At 46.5% G+C, this 22,943-nt stretch overlaps 1 protein-coding gene across 1 annotated transcript; it reads left to right on the top strand.

The window, feature by feature from the left end:
- Window positions 1-5,485: 5,485 nt before the first annotated feature.
- Window positions 5,486-21,170, top strand: Themis2 (thymocyte selection associated family member 2). Its single transcript, XM_015485420.2, has 6 exons — window positions 5,486-5,643; window positions 10,609-10,749; window positions 12,965-13,375; window positions 15,973-17,039; window positions 19,854-20,013; window positions 20,401-21,170. The coding sequence occupies exons 1-6, from the start codon at window positions 5,550-5,552 to the stop codon at window positions 20,454-20,456; spliced, it is 1,929 nt and encodes a 642-aa protein (XP_015340906.1). The 5' UTR covers window positions 5,486-5,549; the 3' UTR covers window positions 20,457-21,170.
- The last annotated feature ends 1,773 nt before the right edge of the window (window positions 21,171-22,943 follow it).

Below are 22,943 nucleotides of genomic sequence, written 5' to 3'. Positions count from 1 at the left end.
TTTGCAAGTTTCACTTAAGGCTCTGCCTGCACCAGCTGCCACCCTCTCTGCTCAGCCCCTGCCTTCCCAATTACTGCTCCTGCAACATCTGTCTATGAACCCCATGTTTACTGAACCAGGCTTGCTCTGCAGGCTGCACAGTATACCAACCAGGAGAACGAGTGTAGAAACAGAGCATGGTTCAAATCTGCCTCCCGGAGGGGACTTGAGAATATTTCTGGGCCGAGACGCATGGAAAGGTGGTTGGAAGTTAGGAAGTAATCAGTGGTTTGAGCATGCTTGATCAGACTTCAGCTGTCACCACCGTGGCCCACAGGTGGGAGGTGTTAGCTTTACCTGTAACACTGGTGATTTTCCTCACTGCTGGTACTAGGGATTGAACTCAGAGCTGCTTCACCACTGAGCCACATCTCCAGCCCTTTTTAGTTTTTATTTTGAGACAGGGTCCCACTAAGTTGCTTAGAGCCTTGTGAAGTTGCTGGGGCTGGCATTGAATTTGCAATCCTCCTCTGCCTCAGCCTCCCAAATTGCTGGGATTGTATTTCTGTTACATTTGTTAATATAAAAGTACTCAAACTAACACTTGTGGTTTTTTCATTTAATATTTATTTATTTTAACACTGGTAACTTTTAAAGTCAACTAAAAGCAAGCAAGCTCAACAGTAGGATGCATGGTTAACATGTGTGACGCCCTGGGTTCCACCTTAGTACTGCAAAAAAGAAAAAAAAATTTAAAGTAAATCATGTCGGGCACAGTGGCACATGCCTGTAATCCCATGTAATCCCAGCATTTTGAGAGGCTGAGGCAGGAGGACCGCAAGTTTAAGACCACCCTCAGTGAGGCCCTAGGCAATTTAGTGAGACCCTGTCACAAAGTAAAAAATAAAAAGGGCTGGGGATATGGCTCAGTGGTTAAGTGTCCTTGGGTTCAATCCCTGGTACCAAAAATAAAAAAAAATAAATTTAAAAAAAGGAGTCATTAAGGGGGGCAAAGTGGGCTAAGTCTAGAGAGTTTATTCCTGTTTTCCCTTTTTTTCTCCATCTCCTTAGGGTATCCCTGCATCTGCATCTGGCCCTGGGGCTGGACTGAGGCCCTTCTCAGGCCCTCCCCTCCTCCCTCCTCTCTTCACCCCTCCCACCTCTCCTCCCCACCTCCCCTCACCTTCACCCTGCCCAGAGGCTCTGAAGGTCCTCTTCTGTCCCCTGTCCATATAGTCAGGGAACCAGGAGGGGCTGAGGCTCTGTTAAGGGTCACAGCTAGTTGAGGGGACACACCCACACTGAGCATCTCTTTCCAAGAGTGACCAGTTTCCCTGGGGAGCATCTGTGTGGGGAGGGAGCACACTCCCAGACAGTCCCCTCAACATCTCCGTGGAGAGTATTTCTGTTTCATTCGTTAATATAAAAGTACTCAAACCATGTTATGGAGAAATCGAGGAAACAAATGAAAGCTTACAGATGGCCTTTTGTAACCATCGTTCCCGGCATTTGCGTTTCTGTTTCTGTTCCTCCATCGACATGTTGTGCAACTGCAAGAAAAGTTTCCCACTCAGTCTCACTTTCTGAAATAGGAAGTGAGGTGACAGAAGGAGTGAGATGAGATCTCATCTAAGATGTGTCAGAGATACGCAGGCCCTTGGCAATGACATCAAGAGCTTGGCATGTGCTCGTGCCTGTATTGCAGTAGCCTTTCTGCTGACAGTCCCCATTGTACAGAAGAGACTGAGGCTCAGAGAGCTAAGGAACTGCCAAGGTCATTCAGCCAAGAGTTGGTGCAGCCAGGATTTGAGCCCGGTTCTGTTGTTTGTTTGCGTGTTTGTTTGTTTGTTTTAAGTCTTCACCCTCTACTGCAATTCTGGGCTAAGCAGAAATCCATGAGGCTTCCACAGTTGGCTGATACACGTGGAAAAGACGTGAGAAACTGCTGTTTTCTTTGGTCTGCAGGAGAAGCCTAGAGAGCTGGGCTAAAAGAGTCACACAAATAAATAAATAGCTACACATTATTTTTATTATTTTTGTGGTGCTAAAGAGTGAACCCAGGGGTGCTTGACCACAGAGCTATACCTCCAGCCCTTTTTTATTTTTTTGAGTTAGAGCCTCCTTAAATAGTTGAGGGTCTTTGCTAAGTTGCTGAAGCTGGCCTTGAACTCGTGATCCTTCTGCCTCAGCCTCCTGCAAGCAGCTGGGATTACAGGTGTGTGTCTCCATGTCTAGCCAACAACTATATTTTCTAGAACATGGGAAAATGCTCAAGAGATGAAGGCAAGGCAAAATAGGGAATCTGAAATCTGTTGAATGTTAACAGCCAGGTGCCTTCTCTCCTAGAAGGTTAGGACTGCATCTAAGTTCAGCTGAGTCCTGGGGTAAGTTGTGGTGACCATAAATGTTTATTCAAGGAAAAAAAAAGACAAACAAAAATAATAGACAATCCAGTGGCCAGGGACACTTCCAGCATCCAGATCTTGGTTTATCTGATGGAAAGAATGAGACTCTGGGAAGAAATGACTGATCTTAGGGCAGGGGCAGGGGCCCTGGAAGGTTTTGATTATTATCCTATTTTAATTTTTTTTAATTGTAGTTGGACACAATATCTTTATTTTATTTTTTAATTTTTATGTGGTGCCGAAGATCAAACCCAGGGCCTCGCACATGCCAGACAAGTGCTCCACCACTGAGCCACAACCCCAGCCCTATCCTATTTTAAAGATAGGGTAGCTTCAGGTGTGGTGGTGCAGGCCTGTAATCCCAGCAGCTCAGGAGGCTGAGGCAGGAAGATCACAAGTTCAAAGCCAGCCTCAGCAATGGTGAGGCATTAAGCAACTCAGTGAGACCCTCTCTCTAAATAAAATACAAAACAGGGCTGGGGATGTGGCTCAGAGGTTGAGTGCCCCTGAGTTCAATCCCTGGTACTCCCCCCCCACAAAAAAAATACAGTGGTGCTAGGATTCAGGGGCCACTCTGAAGGAACTTCCAAAGCTGGGAATTAGAGTGACAAAATAAATATTACATTATCAGATTATTAGTCTAACCATAAAATAAATATTCATGCATGTCTACTGATATAAGTAAATAATTGAGTGAATGAATGAATAAACAAATAAATGAGGAGAAAGAGACAAGTCTTCCCTAGAGAATTCCAAATAGCTTATTGGATGCTTCCCCTCTATGTTTCCCCTGAGTGTGAGCTTGTTAGTGACTTGTTTCCAAAGGACAGGGGTCGGAAAGGGAAAGCAGAGATGTTAACGTGGAGAAACCTGGAAACGCCAGCTCAACCAAATCATCAAGGTCACCATCATCAGTGATAATCATGGGTATATCACATGCTCCCCGATAACGATGTCACTTCAGCTCTGCAGTAGTCTCCCCTAAATCCATAACCCAAAGGTCAAAAGTGGAACAGAAGAGAGACAGAAACATTCATGATAGGAGTTCTGTAAATTTCTGGAGGAGAAGGACATTAATAGGAAAACAGTTAAGATCCCTGTAGGTCTGCAGTTTAGTTGCTGCCATGTAATGCTTTTTTGATTTGAAAACTGCACCCTGGTAACGTGAGATGGAAAGGGAAACTGAAATTAGGTGTGTGATATTTTTAAAATCTGTACTATTTTTGCAGCTTTACAATAAACAAAAAAATCCAGGGGGTGGAGGGCGTAGTTCAGCAGTAGAGCACTTGGCTAGCATGTGTGAAACCCTGGGTTCAATTCCCAGCACTGCAAGAAAAGAAAGAACAACTGAGAGGCCAGGGGGAGTGCCACATGTCTGTAACCTCGGAAACTAGGGAAGTTGAGGCAGGAGGATGGCAAGTTTGACGTCAGCTCAGCAAGTTAGTCAAAAACAGCAAAATGCTGCTATGTTTGGGTGATAGGAAAAGAAAAACAGGTTTTTGGTAAATGTTCCTTAATTCAGACTTATTCCTTGTATTGAAAATGTTTATTATTTCGGATTAGAGGTCTTCTAGTAGGCCAAGATTGATGATGCACACCTGTAGTTCCAGCTATTGGGGAGACTAAGGCAAGAGGATCACAAGTTCCAGGCCAACCTCAGCAATTTAGTGAGAACTTGTCTCAAAAGTTATAAAGGGTTGAGGATGCAACTTAGTGATAGAATGGGGTCCCTGAGTCCCATCCCTAGTACTGAAAACAAGGCTCATATCAGTTTTATAGTTAACAACAACAACAACAACAACAACAAAAACTAAATAAAGCATTTTGCACAATGCCTATCCTATATCAGCTCATTTAATCCTCACAAACAGCTAAGATTCTTTCCCTGTCTTCCAGATGAGGATACCGAGGTTCAGAAAATCAGGATGATTCACCTAAGGACCTATAACATACCAGAGGAGGATCTGGGATTTGAACCTGTGTTGGTCTGAGTCCAGAGGGATGCAGAAATGGCAAAGCTTTAGGCTGTCTCTGGAATCAGAAGTAGGTGGTCTCTCTCCCAATCAGATTTCTCTTTAGTCCAAGGAAGAATTTTTAACTAGAATTGTCCAAAGAATATGGGCATCCTGAAAAGGGAATGAGTTCCCTGTCACTAATGATGTCCAAATAGAGGACCACTGAGTGTCCTGGAGGGGGGTCAAGGAGAACTGACACTATACCTTCTTCCTCAGACCTAACTGGCAGGACTGTCTCTCCTTGGAGACCCAGAGCTACACAAGATAGGCTATGATGTCTCATTGGATCGCTGGCACCCTGGAGGTGGATGTCTGGGGCTTCTCCATCTTAGTCTTCACCATTGCCCCATCTAGAGGGGGTACATCACTGTCACACTGGAGAGGAGGGGACAGCTTTTAGTCACCTTCCAGTGTCAAGTCCTGATTTAGATGCTCTAAATCGTGAGACCTTATGACAGAATTTGATTTCATTTATTCATTTATTTTGGTACTGGGATTAAACCCAGGAGAGCTCTACCACTGAGCTACCACCAACCGGGCACGATGGCACATGCCTGTAATCCCAGCAGTTTGGGAGACTGCGCCAGGAGGATCCCAGGTTCAAGACCAGCCTCAGCAACTTAAGGAGACCCTGACTCAAAATAAAAAATAAAAAGGACTGAGGATGTGGCTCAGTGGTTAAGCGCCCCTGGCATGTAATACATATAAAATATATAAATATATAAACATATAAGTATGTATTTATACAAATATAAAAATGTGAATATATATGTACATATGTATTTAATTATTTACTTCTTTGTTTTCTTAAGACAGGATTTTGCTAAATTGCCCAGGCCGGCCTCGAATTTGCGATCCTCCTGTTCAGCCTCCCGAGGAGCTGAGATTTCAGACGTGCGTCATTGGAGCCTGGTCCTATTTCAGAGAGACTGAAATCTCTGAGAGATTCTCTGAGAGACCAGGAGAAGGAAGTGACTACACCAAGGGCGCCAGGTCCGTCCTCTCGAGACCCGGCTCCTACCGTGCCAGCCTCGGTGGGGGCGGGGCTTCGAGTGGGCGGGGCCGTGGGTGTCCCGGGGAGGCACCGCCCGGTTCTCCCGGGTTGGCGGGCTGGGGCCATTTGGTCTGCGCGCCAAGAGCCGCGGGGACCATGGAGCCGGTGCCGCTGCAGGACTTCGTGCGCTCCGTGGACACCGCCTCCCTCCCGCGCGTGCTGCGGGTCTACTCCGGAGTCTATTTGGAGGGTGAGTGGCCGGGCTCTCCCCAGGTGTGCGGCGAGGGCGTTGTAACCTAGGGAAGCTTCAGCCGGGGTTCCAATGCTGACGTCTCCACAGCCCAGGGTTGGTGGTTTGGGGCCACAATCAACCCCTCTGCACCTCAGCTTTTGCTTTCGTGGAATCGGGGACCGCTGACCTGTCTTGCAGGTGGTGCTGGGAAGTCAGTGAGTTCGGCACGGGAGGTGGGTGGAAGCGAGCCAAGACCTGGTGGAACCACGGTTTGCATACTGTGCGGTTTTTTTTTTTAATTTTTATTTTTAGTTGTAGATGGACACAATGTCTTTATTTTTATTTGTTTATTTTTATGTGGTGCTGAGGCTCGAACCCAGGGCCTCACTTGTGCGAGGCAAGCGCTCTACCACTGAGCTACGATCTCAGCCCCATATACTGTGCTTTTGGAGAAGCCGGGACTGTGCCCAGGGAGCGGCATCAGGGCGCTCTGGAGCGTTGCTGTTGTTTGACCATTTGTAGTGCTGGGGATTAGGGCTTGAACCCAACAGGCAAGTGCTTCTTTACTGAGCTACATCTCAGCCCCCAATGCTTAAGTGACAGGTCGGTCCTCCCATCTCTGCCATACACTCCTCCCTACTCTGTCTTCCCTCTGCTTCGTCTCGTCTTGGCCCTTCGCTAGATGGTGGGCAGTACCTGATCTGACCGGTCTTCAGTTTTCAACTTAAACGGCTCTTACTCCGGGAAGACCTCCCCGCTCTTTGCTCCTTGGCTCACCTGCACGTTGCTCTCTGCCCACAGCCCACCTGCAGAGGCACAGTGATAATTTATTGCCTGAAAGAACTAGAGGGATTGACAGGCAGTGGATGGAAAGCTAGGCTGCTCTGTGGGGAGGGAGAAACTTTGGGCCAAAGTGGAAGAAGGGGAGGTGGAGGAGGAAGGGAGCTGAGAGTGCTGGGGGTGGGGTGCAGGCTCCTGACTTGTGCGCAGTTCTTCTGCAGAAGTGCCCTGCGCCATCCTGCTCCCTCTCTGGAGGAGCACTTTCTGGGCCACCGCCATTTCCTGCAGTGTTCTGAGGACCCAAATGGGATCCTAGGCTAAAACTGAGACACACAGAGGACCACCCAAGGCTGGCCTGAGGCTCGAGGGGCACCACCTCATGCTGGGTCTCTCCAAATCCATTTGGGAATCTGAAGGATTTGAGTTCAAGTTCTGACTTCACCTCTGGGGGCTTCCTGCAGACAGGCACCTGGGATCTGTTTGTTTTTCTCCCCAGCCTGGAACCAAGCTCCTCTTACCTCCCAGCTCTCTTGCCTGCCCATGTCACAATATCTGAGTTTCCTCATTCTGCCTGACTTAGGGTGGTGGGAAATGGCGGAAGTCAGAGTGACGTGATTAGAGAAGAGCTTGACAGGGTGTGAGTGTGCAGATGGGATGAGTGTGGAGGAGGGTCAGTTGGCTATTCTGATAGGGGCAGACACAGGGCAGGGGACTCTGGATTAGTTGACTATGTAGTTAGGAGCACTGGTTTTGGAGGCAGCTACCTTGGGCTTGATCCCAGTTCAGCCTTCTGTTACCAGATCATCTGATGAGTGCACTCAACCTCTTCAGTCTAAGTCATTATTTAAGAATGAGAAACTGCTCCTTTCTCCAGGGCACGCCTAGGTTTAAAATGCAATGATGCATGTGTAGCACTTAACAGAGGGTCAGGTATATGTAGCTCTGCAGCTGCTGCTCTCACCGGCTGGGGGCGGTCCACATCCTCACGTTGTAGACGGAATGTGGTGAGCCCGTGGGCATTTTCCTGGGGTAAGAATAAAGCTCTCATTGAAGAAGACCTTAGAAGATGGAAAGATCTCCCATGTTCTTGGATAGGCAGAATTAATATTGTCAAAATGGCCTTACTACCAAAAGGGCTATAAGACTTAATGCCATTCCTTTTAAAATTCCAGTGATATTCTTTATAAAAATAGAAAAAGCAGTCATGAAATTCATTTGGAAAAATAAGAGGCCCAGAAGAGCCAAAGCAATCCTTAGCAAGAAAAGTGAAGCAGGAGGCATCGTGATACCAGAACTTAAATTATACTATAGAACTGTAGTAACAAAAACAGCATGGTATTGGCACCAAAACGGACCCAAAGACCAGTGGAAACAGAATAGAAGTCAGAAACCCATATAAATACAGTTATCTAGACAAAGGTGCCATAAGCATACATTGGAGAAAAGATAGCCTCTTCAACAAATGATGCTGGGAAAACTGGGAATCCATATGTAGTAGATTGAAATCCCATCCTGCACAAAACTCAACTCAAAGTGGATCAAGGACCTAGGCATTAGACCAGAGACTACACCTATTAGAAGAAAATGTAGGCCCAATTCTCCATCATGTCAGCTTAGGAACCGAATTCCTCAATAAGACTTCTAAAGCACAAGAAGTAAAATCAAGAATCAATAAATGGGATGGTATCAAACTAAAAAGCTTCTTAACTGCAAAGGAAACAAGTATGTGAAGAGAGAGCCTATAAAAAGGGAAACAATCTTTGCCACCTGCACCTCAGACAGATAAAAAGAACTCAAAAAACTTAACACCAAAAAAATGAATAACCCAATCAATATCAAATTTTTCTTTTTTGGTGGTGCTGGGGATCGAACCTAGGGTCTTGTGTATGCTAGGCAAGCACTCTACCAACTGAGATATAATCCCCTGCCCCCTTTAAAATATATCAAAATTTTTTCTTTGTTTTTAACCCAATCAATAAATGGGCAAAGGAACTGAACAGGGACTTCTCAGAAGAAGAAATACAGATGGACAACAAATATATGAAAAAATGTTCAACATCTCTGGCAATTAGAGAAATGCAAATTAAAACTACACTGAAATTCCATCTTACTCCAGTCAGAAAGGCAATTATTAAGAATACAAGTAGGGACTGGGGATATAGCTTAGTTGGTAGAGTGCTTGTTTAGCGTGCACAAGGCCCTCCCTGGGTTCAATTCCCAGCACTTGTACAGAAAAAAGAAAAAAAAAAAAAGAATACAAATAACAACAATTGTTGGCGAGGATTACAATTATTGTTGGCTGGTGGGACTACAAGTTAGTGCAACCACTCTGGAAAGCAGTATGGAGATTCCTTAGAAAACTTGGAATGGAACTACTGTTTGACCCAGTTATCCCACTCCTTGATATATACCCAAAGGACTTAAAATCAGCATATTACAGTGACACAGCCACATCAATGTTTTTAGTAGCTCAATTCACAATAACTAAGCTATGGAATCAACCTAGGTGCCCTTCAACAGATGATTGGATAAAGAAAGTGTGGTATATATACATAACGGAATATTACTCAAAGAAGACTGAAATTATGGCATTTGCTGGTAAATGAATGGAAATGGAGATTTCCATGCTAAGTGAAATAAGCCAATACCAAAAAAAAAAAAAAAAAAAACAGAGGCCAAATGTTCTCTCTGATATGTGGATGCTAACACACAATAAGGGAGTAGAGGGAAGAATAGAAGTTCAGTGGATTAGACAAAGGGGAATGGAGGGAAGGAGAAATATGGAGGGGGGATGGGAATAGAAAACACTGTAGAATGAATCGACATAGCTTTCCTATGTTCATATGTGAATACACTACTAGTGAAACTCCACATCATGTACAATCACAAGAGTGGGATCCTAATTAGAATAGTTATACTCCATGTATGTATAATATATCAAAATACACTCTACTGTTATGTATATCTAAGAAGAACAAATTTTAAAATGAACCTAAAAAAATGAGTAAAGTTCTCTGGGCCAGTGTGAGGGATTCTCCTGGGGGTTCCCTGGGAATAGGGTGGGGTCAGGTGGCCCCAAGGCCTTCCACCTGCAGTTTTCTGTCTGCCATCAGTTGGATGGGGAGCCCTGTGCATTCTATGCGGTGAGAGATCTCTACTGTGCATCTTCTAAGTTCTCTGCATGGCTTTAGCAATTTAAAACAGGAAAGCAGAGCTGCCAAGCTTGTAGGTGGCACCCAGAACCTTGGCCAATGGGCCTTAAGTGGCCTCCACTGTCTACTGTGCTTCCTTTAAAAGCCTCTCATCAGGATAAGCGTGGTAGTGCATTTCTTTAGTCCTAGAGATTCAGGAGGCTGAGGCAGGAGGATCAAGGATCATGAATTCAAAGCTGTCCTAAGCAATTCATGATACCCTATCTCTAAATAAAATATTTTTAAAAAAGGCTGGGGATGTGGCTCAGTGGTTATGTGCTCCTGGATTCAATCCCCAGTACCAAAACTAATTAATTAATTAATTAATTAAAAAATAAAAGCAACTCATCTGTCCTGGAGTGGTGGTGCATGCTTGTAATCCCAGCAACTCAGGAGGCTGAGGCAGGAGGATTGCAAGTTTGAGGTCAGTCTCATCAACTTAGCAAGGCTCTAAGCAAGACTCAGTCTCAAAAAAAAAAAAAAAAAAAGGGGATAGGGATGTGGCTCAGTGGCACAGCACCCCTGGGTTAAATCCCTGATACAAGGAAAAAAAAAAAAAAAAAAAAAGCATTTGAAGCAGAAAACAAGGTGTTAGGAGAGTCTGGCGGCTACCTGTGTGACCTGCAGGAACCACTGACTCTCTCTGAGTCTGTACAGTCAGGGAGTTGAGGGTCACTGGATTTTTTACTCATGTTTTTAACATAGAGTCAGAGCCAGGCCATGCTGGCTGCAGTGATGCTGAGATGGACCAGTCCTACCTGAGAGCTCATGCTAGGAGGCACGGCCATGTGAAAAAGGCCAGAGAAGGCAGCACTAACGCTAAGAGAAAGCAATGACAGGGTTGTCCTGAGGATGGCTGAGCCAGCTGGCAGAGGAGGGGTGGCCAGGGAAGGGCATTCTAGGCAGCAATTTATGCAAAGGTACAGCAGAGCAGAGTCCGTGGGGAACAGGGCACAGGCCACCCAGGGCTTGGCCCTTGCCAACTGAGGAAACTGAGTCCTTGTCTCCACAGGCTCCATCTATGAGATCGATGGGAATGAGTGCTGCCTCTCCACAGGGGACCTGATCAAGGTCATCCAGGTTTGCCTCCAGAAGGTGATCTGTGAGGATCCAGGGACAGGTCAGACCTTGGAGCTCCCTCCCAACTTTCAAGGTAAGGACACTTTTGCCTCCCCTGGCACCCTCCAGGCATGCCAGTGGGTCACTTGTGGGTGTGTTTGCTGATCCTAGTACCTACTCCTACCCCTCTGGCTTTACACACAAGGTTCTCACATCCACCACTATCCAGCCTCAAGGCCAAGGATGAATGACTTCAGAGCAGTCTGACACTCTGATCGCGTCTGCTTCTGTTCCAAGCCTTTGCCAGGTGCCAGTCTCTGTGCTCACTCACATATTCACTCATCAAACATCTGCCAACACCCATATGTGACAGGCCTTAGCAGGGGCAGGAGTGTGGAACTCAGGATGAACTAGGTGCTTCCAGGGTGGCAGTGAGGGGTGGACAACAGCTGAATAGGCACATACTTTAGAGAGGACTCTGGGTGCAGAAACCTGCCCTGCCAGTGCTCCGTAAGGCTTGCTGGAAGCAGTGGCTCTCAAGCTAGAAGAAGGATCCCAGCTTGAAATGCACATGTATATGTGGTGTTTAAAAAACCCCAAGGCACCCAGTGATCACACGAGACCTGTACCATGGTGGACCATGGCCCAGACCTTGAACAGCAGCCTGGATGGGAATCCCAGATCTGCTATTATCTCTTGACCACCACAAGTTCCTGTGGTCTCACTAGGCCATAGCTTCCTCCTCTGTAGTGAGGGCATTAGGCTTGATGTGAGGATTAAAGGAGCTGGGTGTGTGACGTGGAACAGGGCTGGCACACCGCAAGCACACTCTGAGGACTTGCTCTAGGCTGATGTGAAAGGGTGTGGATTCCAGGTGAGGGGAAGTTGAGAGAGGTGAGCAGGAGCCAGACCACCTGAGGCTGTGAGGTGGGCTCAGCACAGTTTGGTCTCTTATTCTTTATTTATTTTTATGTGGTGCTGAGGATCAAACCCAGGGCCTCACACGTGTTAGGTGAGCTCTCTACTGCCGAGCCACACCCCATCTCCTGGTCTCTTATTCTTTCTTTCTTTCTTTTTTCAGTACCAGGGATTTAACCCAGGGGCACTTTATCACTGAGCTACACTTTCAGGTCGTTTTATTTTTTATTTTGAAACAGTCTTAATAAGTCACTTATAGCCTCACTGAATTGCAGAGGCTGGCCTTGAATTTGGGATCCTCTTGCCTCCTGGGTTTCTGGGGTTACAGGGGTGGGCCACTACACTGGACTTGGTCTCTGTTTTGAAGGTGCTGAGCGGTCAGTGAGGTTTTTAAATACACAAGTGACATTTTGTTTGTTGTTTCTGGAACTGGGAATTGAACTGTACGAGCTTCTTTTATTTTTTATTCTGAGGCAGTGCCTCACTACACTGCCCAGGTTGGCCTACAACTTGCCATTCTCCTGTCTCCGCTTCCCAAGTATCTGGGATTACAGGCCTGTGCCCAGCCTGTCCTATTTTTTTAGTCTCCTTCAGGTTAGCATATCTCCTCAGACTTCCTTTGTTTTGATGTGGACATTTCAAAGACTCCAGATCAGCACTTTTTTTTTTTTTTTCTTTTTGGTGCTGGGGATCAAACCCAGGACCTTGCAAATGCTAAGTACACGCCCCACCGCTGGCCCCTAGACCAGTACTTTTGTAGAATGTCCCTCAGTCCAGGCTTTGTGATGTTTCCTTGGTTAGATTTGAGTTGTGGGTTTGGTGCAGGAAACATCGCTTTTGGAGATGGGTATTTAGGCCACTATGGCAGATGAATGGTTGTTGGCTGGGGGTGCAGCGGAGGAGCAGTCAGAAAGCGCTAGCAGACAGGACAAGGGGTAGGGTGGTGACCTGAAAACACTTTAGCCAGTAATTCCTGGAGTTTTGGAGAGAGGGAGAATGGCACTACCCCTGGTGTGGAGTGGGGGGACAACAGGTTTTGGATGTGTGGGGTTGGAGCTGCGGTGTGGCATCAGGTAGAAATGACAAGTTGGCACAGTAAGAGGCAGGGAGGTCTTGAAGGGGAAAACTGGAAGTCGTCTGTGTCTTCTGGGGAAGGGGACACTGTTCTGTTCTCTGCCTCTGGTGACAGTCCCCTTCTGTCACCACTTCTGACCCTTACTATCCATTCACACTGTCATTGTGCCTTCTGTCCCTCAATTCTGCAGCCTGGATGTCCAGATGTAGGTCCACCCTCAGGGTATTCTGGCTGGGTTGTCTGCAGGGCCAGACCAGGACCTGGATCCAATAAGATCTGTACCCATCCTGACTTTCCCTCCCTCTGAATCCCACAGGTCACTTCAGTCCTCTCACCAGCCCCCACAGCTTCAGAACCCTAGAGGAGCTTGTCTGTGATTCAACTCAGAGCTCCATACAGTTGCCCATTTACTTCACGTCAACCCACAGCATTGTCACAAAGAACAGGGTGGTGACTGAGAACCAGCCCCTCATGCTTGAGGCTGTGGAAATGCATCATGGGACCCACTGTGCACGCTGTGTCTTGGTGTCAGGAGCCCAGCAGGTTGTCCTGCACCTGCCCCTGTCCCAGAAGGGGCCCTTCTGGAGATGGAAGCCTGGCACCCCCCAAACCCTGCTCCAGGTTCTGCAGGACCCAGCCTATAAGGATGGCATGTTTACCTGTCCAAGCCTTCCCTGGAACTCCCTGATCCTAAGGCCCCAGTATGAGGTCCAAGCCATCATGCACAGTGAGTAGCCTGGGCGGGGGTGGTGGGGGGTGGATGTGGGGGGATAGAGGGCCCTGGGGAGCTGGTCTGATGGAAGACATCATCCCTCCATGGGGTGATGTCTCCCCTACTCTTAGGGGTACCAGGTGGCTTGCCCAGTATATACAATATATCAAATAAAAGTGCCCAAGTGGGGAATTTGGTGTAAAAGGAAGTAAGAAAATGGGATAAACATGAGTGCTTTGTAGAACTGGCAGAAGTTGGGTTCTGAGCTTGCTAGCAGCTGGTACAAAGAGATACTTCCTCTCCAGGAACTGCAGTTGTTGCCAAGCGAAAAGCTGACCAGTTGTTTGGGAGGAACATTTCCTGACTTGGGGAGAGCAGGATTGCTCCTGAAGGTCCCCTCTGTTGAATGACCAGAGGGTACGATCAGTGAACCCCCAGCTGTTTCTCCTTGTTTCTTGGTGTATTTCTCAGGCTGGTGGCAGCATGCAAATCAGGGTTGAGGAAACAGGCAGAACCTGGCCAAAGCTGGTTAGTGAGAGGCTAAGGCTGAGCTGAGGTAGAATGGGGGCCTGGGCCTCTTTCCTGGAGCACAGATTATTTGCAGCTCAGCTCTCTGGCATTTACCTGCAGAGCAGTTCAGGCTGACTGCAAACCATAGTGCCAAGTGTGATTCTTTAATCTTTTTAAAAGGTGGTGACGGGCTGGGGTTGTGGCTCATCGGTACAGCACACGCCTAATACATGTGCAGTGCTGGGTTCGATCCTCAGCACCACATAAAAATAAATAAATAAAATAAAGGTATTATGTCCAACTACAACTAAAAAAAAAATTTTTTTTTAAAGGTGGTGCTAATGATAGAACCCAGGGTCTCGCACATGCTAGGCAAGCATTCTAACACTGAGCTGCACTCCAAGCCCTAAATTTTTTTACAGTGGAAAAATTCAAACATATTAAAGCAGGGGGGAAGTAAAAGGAGCCCCATGACCTGCCAGCCAGCATCACAGTGACCACTCATAATCCTCCTTGTTTCATTTCTGCCCATTCCTACTCCACCTGATTATTTCAAGACAGACCCCAGATATCTTTTCTTTTTTTTTGGTACTGGAAATTGAACTCAGAGATTCTACCACTGAGCCACATCCCCAGCTCTTTTTATTTTTTTATTTTGAGACAGGCTCTTACTAAATTGCCAAGGCTGGCCGCAAACTTGTAATCCTCTTGCCTCAGCCTCCTGAGTCGCTGGGATTACAGGTGCATGCCACCGCTTCAGGCTCCTGAATCTTTTTGACAGACCGTATGGGGTTGAACAGATTTTCTTGCTCTCTGGTATAAGGTGTTTTAGACTCCTTTTGAACACTTCCTGTCGAGGAACTGAAGTTGTTTCCCAGGATGCCCTGAAACCACTCTGGGAAATGGTAGTAAGAGACCATAGTCTGGGGATCCAGGGACTTGAGTGGTGGCTGAGGCTTGGCAGGCTTCCCCGAATAACAGGGCAACTCAGGTTACTATTCTGAAGAAAAAGAACAGTATAACAAATGCCCCATATGAACATCTCCCAGCTTCAACCAATTATCAGTTCCTCTGGTGTGGAGCAAAAGTCCCAAGTCACTACCCTCTAAGCCTCAGTGTCCTCACTTGTAAAATGGGGAGAGTATTCTCTGCCCTATCTTTCATGTGTTGTGATCAAACCATACAGTGATGGGCCAGTTTGCTTCATAGTCTTTTAGAGCCACTTCTTGAGTTTATCCATCAGGATGCAAATCAGTGCTTGGTGAAGAAATAAGTTGCCCAAAGTGTTTTTTCTTCAATAGTTTTTATCTTTCTGTTTAAATTCAGAAAGGATTGGGACAGGAAGTTTTATGAAATTGTATTTAAAATTAAAATTTAAGAAGAGGTTGGACTGGGCTGGGGTTGTGGCTCAGTAGTCTAGTGCTTCCCTAGCATTTGTGAGGCACTGGGTTCGATCTCAGCATGCATATAAATAAATATAATTTTTTAAAAAAGAGAAAAAAGTGGTTGAACTGATTGGCTATTAGGATATTAAGGAATTATCAAACAATTATTTAGAAGCAGTGACGGCATTTTTTAAAAATTATTTTTCTTTAGTTGTAGATAGAAACATTTATTTATTTTTATGTGGTGCTGAGAATCGAACCCAGTGCCTCATACATGCTAGGCAAACACTCAACCACTAAGCCACAACCTCAGCCCAGTGATGGCATTTTAAAAATTGTAATTATCCCCCTTTTTAGAGAAAACACTGAAATAGGCACCCATGGATGGCATGACGTGATTATTCTGAGTCAGAACCTAGTGGGGGGGAGTAGCTAGCGATACAGACAGAAGCATATGGGCCATGAGTTAAAAGTTGAAGCTGGATATTGGGTACATTAAACTATTCTATTAATGTTTAAAAATAGTGATTTTGTTAAAAAAAAAAAAAGAGGCTTAAGGAAAGGAGAGGGCAAAGAATCTAGTACAAGAGGAAAATGCTGGTAGGAAAGAAAAGCCACAAATAGGAAGGAGGCCCTAGTACTGACAATGCTCTTTGCTGGGGTGGGGTCCATCACCGGGTCTGTGTGGTGCACCCCTGAGCTGACCTCCCCCCACAGTGCGCAAGACCATCGTCAAGATCCCCTCCACGCTGGAGGTTGATGTTCAGGACGTCACCGCCTCCTCCCAGAATGTCCACTTCATCAAACCACTGCTGCTGAGTGAGGCCCTGGCCCAGGGGGGCCCCTTCCCCCTCTCCACAGAGATCCTGGAAGTTCCAGAGGCACCCCCTATCTTCCTCAGCCCGTGGGTGGGCTCTCTGCGCAAAGGCCAGAAGCTCTGCATCTATGGCCTGGCCTCACCACCGTGGCGGGTCCTGGCCTCAAGCAAGGGCCGGAAGGTGCCCAGACACTTTATGCTCTCTGGGGCCTACCAGGGCAAGCTGCGGCTCCGGCCAAGGGAGTTCCCCACAGCCTATGACCTCCTGGGTGCTCTCCGGCCAGGCCAGCCCCTCCGGGTGGTGGTCACAAAAGACTGTGAGGGGGAAAAGGAGGAATATCCCGAGTTCTCTTCTCTGGCTGTGGGTGACCGGCTGGAGGTGTTAGGGTCTGGCCAAGTCTATGGGGCCCAAGGCCAGGACATAGATGTCTTGGTTTGTCAGCGGCTGAATGACCAGTCTGGGGAGGAAAATGAAGACTATGAAGAGGTGGAAGACCAAGAACGGCTTCTGCTGCCCCTCTACATGCCTGGTGGCTTTGTGGAGGAGAGGAACGACAGCCGGCGCTACAGCCTGGCAGATCTGACTGCCCAGTTCTCCTTGCCCTGTGAGGTCAAGGTGGTGGCTAAGGACTCCAGCAACCCTGCTGATCCCCTGGTCTCCTTCCCTGGCTTGCGGCTAGAGGAGAAGATCACAGAGCCGTTCTTGGTGGTGGGCCTGGACTCCAAGCCAGGGACATACTTCGAGATCCCTCCCCGCTGGCTGGACCTGACTGTGGTAGAGACCGAAAGGCAGCCAGAGCCGCCGGCTGGGCCAGTGCCGGTGGCTACGGTGGAGGAGCTGTCAGAGGCCTTCTACTACAACCTTCGGAAGCTACCACTCTGTGAGAACCAGGAACCCCCGCCCAGGCCCCCGAAAAGCCAGAACCTCAACGAGCAGAAAGCAAGCAGCAAGGAGGAAAGCACCGAGGTACTGATTTACAGCAGGGAGGGGTCGCTTCTCAGGCTCCTCAGGGGCTCTTCCGTCACTTCTTTGCCAGGTTTCTCTAACTTGTAGTTTGCCCCACTACTCACCTTCAGTCCTCGCCATCCTAGGGGTGGTGTGATTATCCATATGATTGACAACTGAGGCCCTGAGACTCACCCAAAGTCCAATTAGTAAGTGGGAGGCCTAAACTTGAGCATAACCATGCTGATTCCAAGTTTATGGTTCTTTTCCTTTCTCTGCCACCTGCTGTCACTCTGGACTTTGAGCCTCAGCATTGTTCAGTTACACTGTTCCAGCAGCCTCATTGAGCCTTCCTGGACAGCTGTCAGAAGCCTCCCCAATCCTTCTCTGGTTATTGCTAGGCCTTGACTCCATGTACTCCACATGGCATCAGTGTCCTCTGAGTTAACTCTAGTCTGGCCTTCCTGAGCCATTTCCCACAACCCATTCTGCAATCCCCACTCCACCCACCGAGGACTCCTGAAGCCTCACACAGCGGGCCAGGACTCCTAGTGGCAATGTGCACATACCCACATACCCGGCCTTTGGCCAGCATCGTTCATCCATGGGGTGAAGTGAGGCTCAGAGTCCCCTGGTGTTTCAGTTATGCTCCAGGCTCTGTGGCTAGAGAGCTGGCGGTGGGGCGGGGCAGGAACTCCACCAGCTGCAGGGCCAGTGAGCTCCACTGAACTGAACCACAGGGAATTGGGTGTGACAAAAGACCCAAGCATAGGCACAAGACCAGGCTTACATTCCAGACATTACATTACCAGGTTTACATTCCACCACCAGCACAAGCCACTCCTCCACATGTGCTGGTGAGGCCATCTCAGGTCTACCCTGAGGTGGCCTCACCAGCACTGCTGCTGTTAGCTGCCTTCCAGGGGAGCGCCTACTCCATGGCAGTCTTCTGTAGCACTAGCTCACCTACTCTCAGTACACCTGAGGTAGGAACCAATTCTTTTATTTTTTTTTTCCCCTGTGGTGCTGGGTGTTAAGTTTTTAATCACTATGACCAAAATACCTGACAACCTAAGATGGGGAAAAGTTTATTTTGGACATATGGTTTCAGAGAGGTTAAGTCCATAGCTGGTAACTCCTACTGCTCTGGGTTCAAGGTGAGGCAGAACATCATGGCAGGAGAGGTTGATGGAGAGCTACTCAGTTCATGGTGACCAGGAAGCAGAGAAATCAAGGAGCCCAGGACAAAATTTAACCCATAAGGCTATGCCCCAGTGCCTTACTTCCTCCAAGCACACACCACTTGCCTACAGTTAGCACCCAGTAATCCATTTAAATTATTAATCCAGGGGTGGGGTTGTGGCTCAGTGGGAGAGTGCTTGCCTACATGTGTAAGGTACTGGGTTTGAACCTCAGCATTGCATACAAATAAATGAATAAAATAAAAGCCCATCAACTACTAAAAAAATTTTTAAAAAATAAAAAATAATTAATCTATCAAAGGATTAATCCACTGATTAGGTTATAGTTCCTATTAATCTATTTCACTTCTGAACATTCTTACACTAAATACAGGAGGGAGCTGTTCCAGGGTAAACCATTTACCCTGGGGATAGAACTTACGGCCTCATACATGCTAGGTAAGACTCTACCAGACCTCCATCCCCAGATTTTTTTCTTAATTTTGAGGCAAGGTCTCACCAGGATGCCCAGATTGGCCTTGAATTTGCAATTCTCCTGCTTCTACTTCCAGAGTAGTTGGGACTATAGGCATGTGCCACCATGCCCAGCAGAATCCAATATTCTTTTTTCTCATTGAGAAAATAGGCACAGAAAGGCAAGTTCAACATGAGCTCAGAGTGGCAGGGCTAAGTTTAAAAACAGGTGTGACTGTACAGCCTGTGCACCTAACTACTACTGCTCTGCCTAGAAAATGAGCAGAGAGCTATAAAACAAATGCTTTGCAAACTAACAAGCATGCTGTTTTGGATCTTGGGACTGTACTTAGTACCATGTTGGTAGCTATATAGCAGTGAAAATTATGAAGATTAGTACTGAGTGGTCTTGTCCTCACATCTGTGGGCAGGGGTGAGATAGTCATTTTTTGACAGGCTAGACTGGGGTCCCTGAAACAGGCATATGACTGTGCTGGAAAGAATACTGTACAAAGGACGGAGAGCCCTCAGTCCCAGCCTTGACTCCACAAGGAATCACTGCTATGGTCCTTAAACAGCACCTGCTCCTCTCTAGACACCAGGCTCTCCCTTTCTGATCAGGAGACTGGGATGTGGTGAAAAGGCCACTGGCTTCATAGGTCACCGATGTGGTGCTGGGTCCAATCCTTGGCCCCACTTAGGACCTCTGCCCTGTGGGGATAGCTGACAAGGCACAACTCTTCCTTCATTTGTAAATTGAAAACTGAAACAGACCCTATTCAGAGGGTTACTTGAGGATTCAGTGTGCACACATATATGGCCCATGGTAGTTCAGTGAAAGTCCTCTTGGAGCCCTCAGACCAGCAGCTTTGTTCTGAAGCTTTGTGATTATCTTCTCATGGTCTCTCCACTTTGTCTCTCCCCACCCTCCAACCACAGATTTAAAGGCCATTCACTGGCTCCCTATGTGGAGAATCCCAGGGATACCCTGCCTCTAGTCCCCAACCCTATATTTCCTACCCCACCAAGTATTTTATGTGCTTGTACCAAAAACAAGCTTCCTGGGAAGTCTTAACTTGTAAAGCAAGTAGAGAGAAGTGACCATTGTTGGTAAATTATACTTCATGGACTCTATTGCCATTCCTTGCAACCTTGTTAATTTCTGTTTTTTCTCCCAAAGTCTTCTAAAGTCTCAAAACCAAAGCATCCCAAGATCTCTCTGCTGCCCAAACTAAAGGCGAAGACCTTGCCAGAGTTTTTCAAGGACAAATCAGATATGTACAGCAAGGTTACCACCCGAAAGGGCATCAGGCCCACTGAGTCCCAAACAGAGAATCCAGGTGAGTCCCTTATATGCCTGCCCACCTTGTCCTTGCTTCTCCCCTTCCTACCCTGTTTCTCTGCTGCTCAGTACATCAGGAAAATGCACTGTTCTCACCTCCGTGGTCCCAATTTGAGGGCTGAGCCAGGAAGGTCCCTTGTCTCTCTCCCATTGCGCTGAAGAACCCTGGCAAAGAAACTAGTTCAATCCCCAACACACTACCCTCCCCATGGCACACAGGACAAACCAAGTAGCTGAGGTGTTCAAAGAACAAATTGTGGTTTCTTGGCTACCAAGGACCCAGAACACCCAGGCCAATTTCTTCCCTATTCAAGTGAGGAAACTGTAGAGGGGAAGGAACTTGCCTAATGCCAAAGATTCTCACTGACTTGGAATGCTTTTGCAGATACCGATGAACATGATTATGAAGAAATAGTTGAGCACTTTCGGAAAACCCTGTAGGTGCTGGAGAAGCTGAGCCTCCTAACTGCTGCATCTTGGGGAATAAGGACACCAGCCAACCCTTGAAAGCCTCCAGCATCTGGCACAAGGTCTCAGAGAAATCATTCAGGCAGAGAATGGAACTCAACAGCAGACACAGCACCAGCTCCTTGCTCGTGGATCCCTCAGCCTGAGCTTTGGTATCCAGAGGAGCTAGCTGGGCTCTACTCAGTCTTGTGTCTGGATGCAGAGAAGTCAGAAAGGCCACCAACCTTCACTGAGTAAAGGGGACTTCTTTGACCACACTGCATTGAGGGCCCTTCATGTTTGCCACCCCTCCCAGGTTTCTCGCCCCTCAGAGGCTAGGACTGTGTCATCCTCATCTTGATAGCACCTGGCACATGATCAGCACTTGCTAAATGGGATTTGTATGAATGTGTGTGGATCTGGCTTCAAGAACAAAATCTTAGGGCCTTGGTTCTCAAGAACTAGGGGAGCCAATTCAAAAAGAATCTAAGGGAGGGGCTGGGAATATAGCTCAGTTGGTAGAGCACTGCCTAGCATGCATGAAGCCCTGGATCCAATTCCCAGCAAAACACACATGAAAAAACTTTGTGGAGACCCAAAGCTGTGGAAGACTAACAGGTTTCAATAGGTGGTGCTGACATTGTTAAAGCTATAAGTGACTATTAATATTGTTTCTTCTAAAAACATGTAATAAAAGTAACATCTGGATTTTTTTTTTTTTTTTTTTTTTAGTGCTATGGATTGAACCCAGGAGCACATTTTATTTTTTGAGACAGGGTCTAAATTGCTTAGGGCCACACTAAGTTGCTGAGACTGGCCTTGAACTTGTGATCCTCCTGCCTAAGCCTCTGGAGTTGCTGGGATTACAGGCATGCACCACCACACCTGGCTGGATTTCTACATGAGTATCTTTTATCTTTTCTTAACTTCTGCCTGTACGCCAGACCCTTTACAAACCATATCCAATTCCTTAACTCCTAGAGGCAGACAATGGCTTGATTTTTAGATTAGGAGAAAGACTGATCAAGAGCCTCAGAAGGAAGATTAATGCAGTCAGTAAATAAGGGTGAATTCCCCAAAAGCAAGAGCCTATGTTAGGATCCCAGCTTGCCACCAACTAGCTTTAGCTATCAACAAGTTATTGTAACCTCTTTAAGCTTCAGTTTGTTTGCCCTTCTGATACCAGGGATTGAAGTTCCAGGATGTTCTATCACGGAGTACATTCCTCTCCTTTTTAAAAATTTTGAGAGGGTCTTGCTAACTTGCTGAAGTTGGCCTCAGTTAGTGATCCTCCTGCCTCAGCCTCCAGTGGTACTGGGATTACAGACGTGCACAACCACACCCAGTTAAGTTTATTTCTTGACACATAAAACTAATAGTTATTTACCTAACAATACTGTTTTAAAGATCAAGTGAGATATCTTTACAAAGCATTTAGCACAGTATCTGGCACACAGTAAATACTCACTAAACATGTTAATAGTAGCATTGTTGACCAAGATCACGTAGCTGTGTCTGTCTCTAATATGTACTCTTCCCACATGTGTACACTGTTTTCTAGTAATGAAATTCATACCATGTTTAAAATATGTCATTTCCAGAACTTAAATTAGCATTATCTGCTTCTATACCTAGAAGACCCAAAAAGTTCCACCAGAAAACTTCTAGAACTAGATAAATGAATTCAGCAAAGTAGCAGGATATAAAATCAACACTCATAAAATACTTGGGAATCAACTTAAAGAAAGAGGTGAAAGATCTATACAATGAAAACTACAGAACCCTAAAGAAAGAAATCAAGAAGACCTTAGATGATGGAAAGATCTACCTTGCTCTTGGACGGGCAGAATTAATATTATCAAAATGACCATACTACCAAAAGCACTATACAGATTTAATGCAATTTCAATCAAAATCCCAATGGCATTCCTCATAGAAATAGAAAAAGCAGGCATTAAAGTCATCTGGAAAAATAAGAGACCCAGAATAGCTAAAGCAATCCTTAGCAGGAAGAGTAAAGCAGGTGGCATTACTATATCAGACCTTAAGCAACAGTGAAAAAAAAAAACCAGCATGGTACTGGCACCAAAACAGACTGGTAGATCAATGGTACAGAATACAGACTAACCCACAAAATTACAATTATCTTATATTAGGCAAAGGTTCAAAAACATACATTGGAGAAAAGATAGCCTTTTCAAAAAATGGTGCTGGGAAAATTGGAAGTCCATATGCAACAAAATGAAATTAAACCCCTATCTCTCACCATGCACAAAACTCAACTCAAAGTGGATCAAGAACCTAGGAATTAAACCAGAGACCCTGTAGCTAATAGAAGAAAAAGTAGGCCCAAATCTTCATCATGTTGGATTAGGCCCCAACTTCCTTAATCAAGAATCAATAAATGGGATGGACTCAAATTAAAAAGTTTCTTCTCAGCAAAAGAAACCATCTGTGAGGTGACTAGAGAGCCTACATCTT

Source organism: Marmota marmota, unplaced genomic scaffold, assembly GCF_001458135.2.
Source record: "Marmota marmota marmota unplaced genomic scaffold, marMar, whole genome shotgun sequence".
Lineage (NCBI taxonomy): Eukaryota > Metazoa > Chordata > Mammalia > Rodentia > Sciuridae > Marmota > Marmota marmota.
The sequence above is the reverse complement of the archived record's forward strand: the minus strand, read 5'-3'. Positions and strand labels throughout refer to the sequence as shown.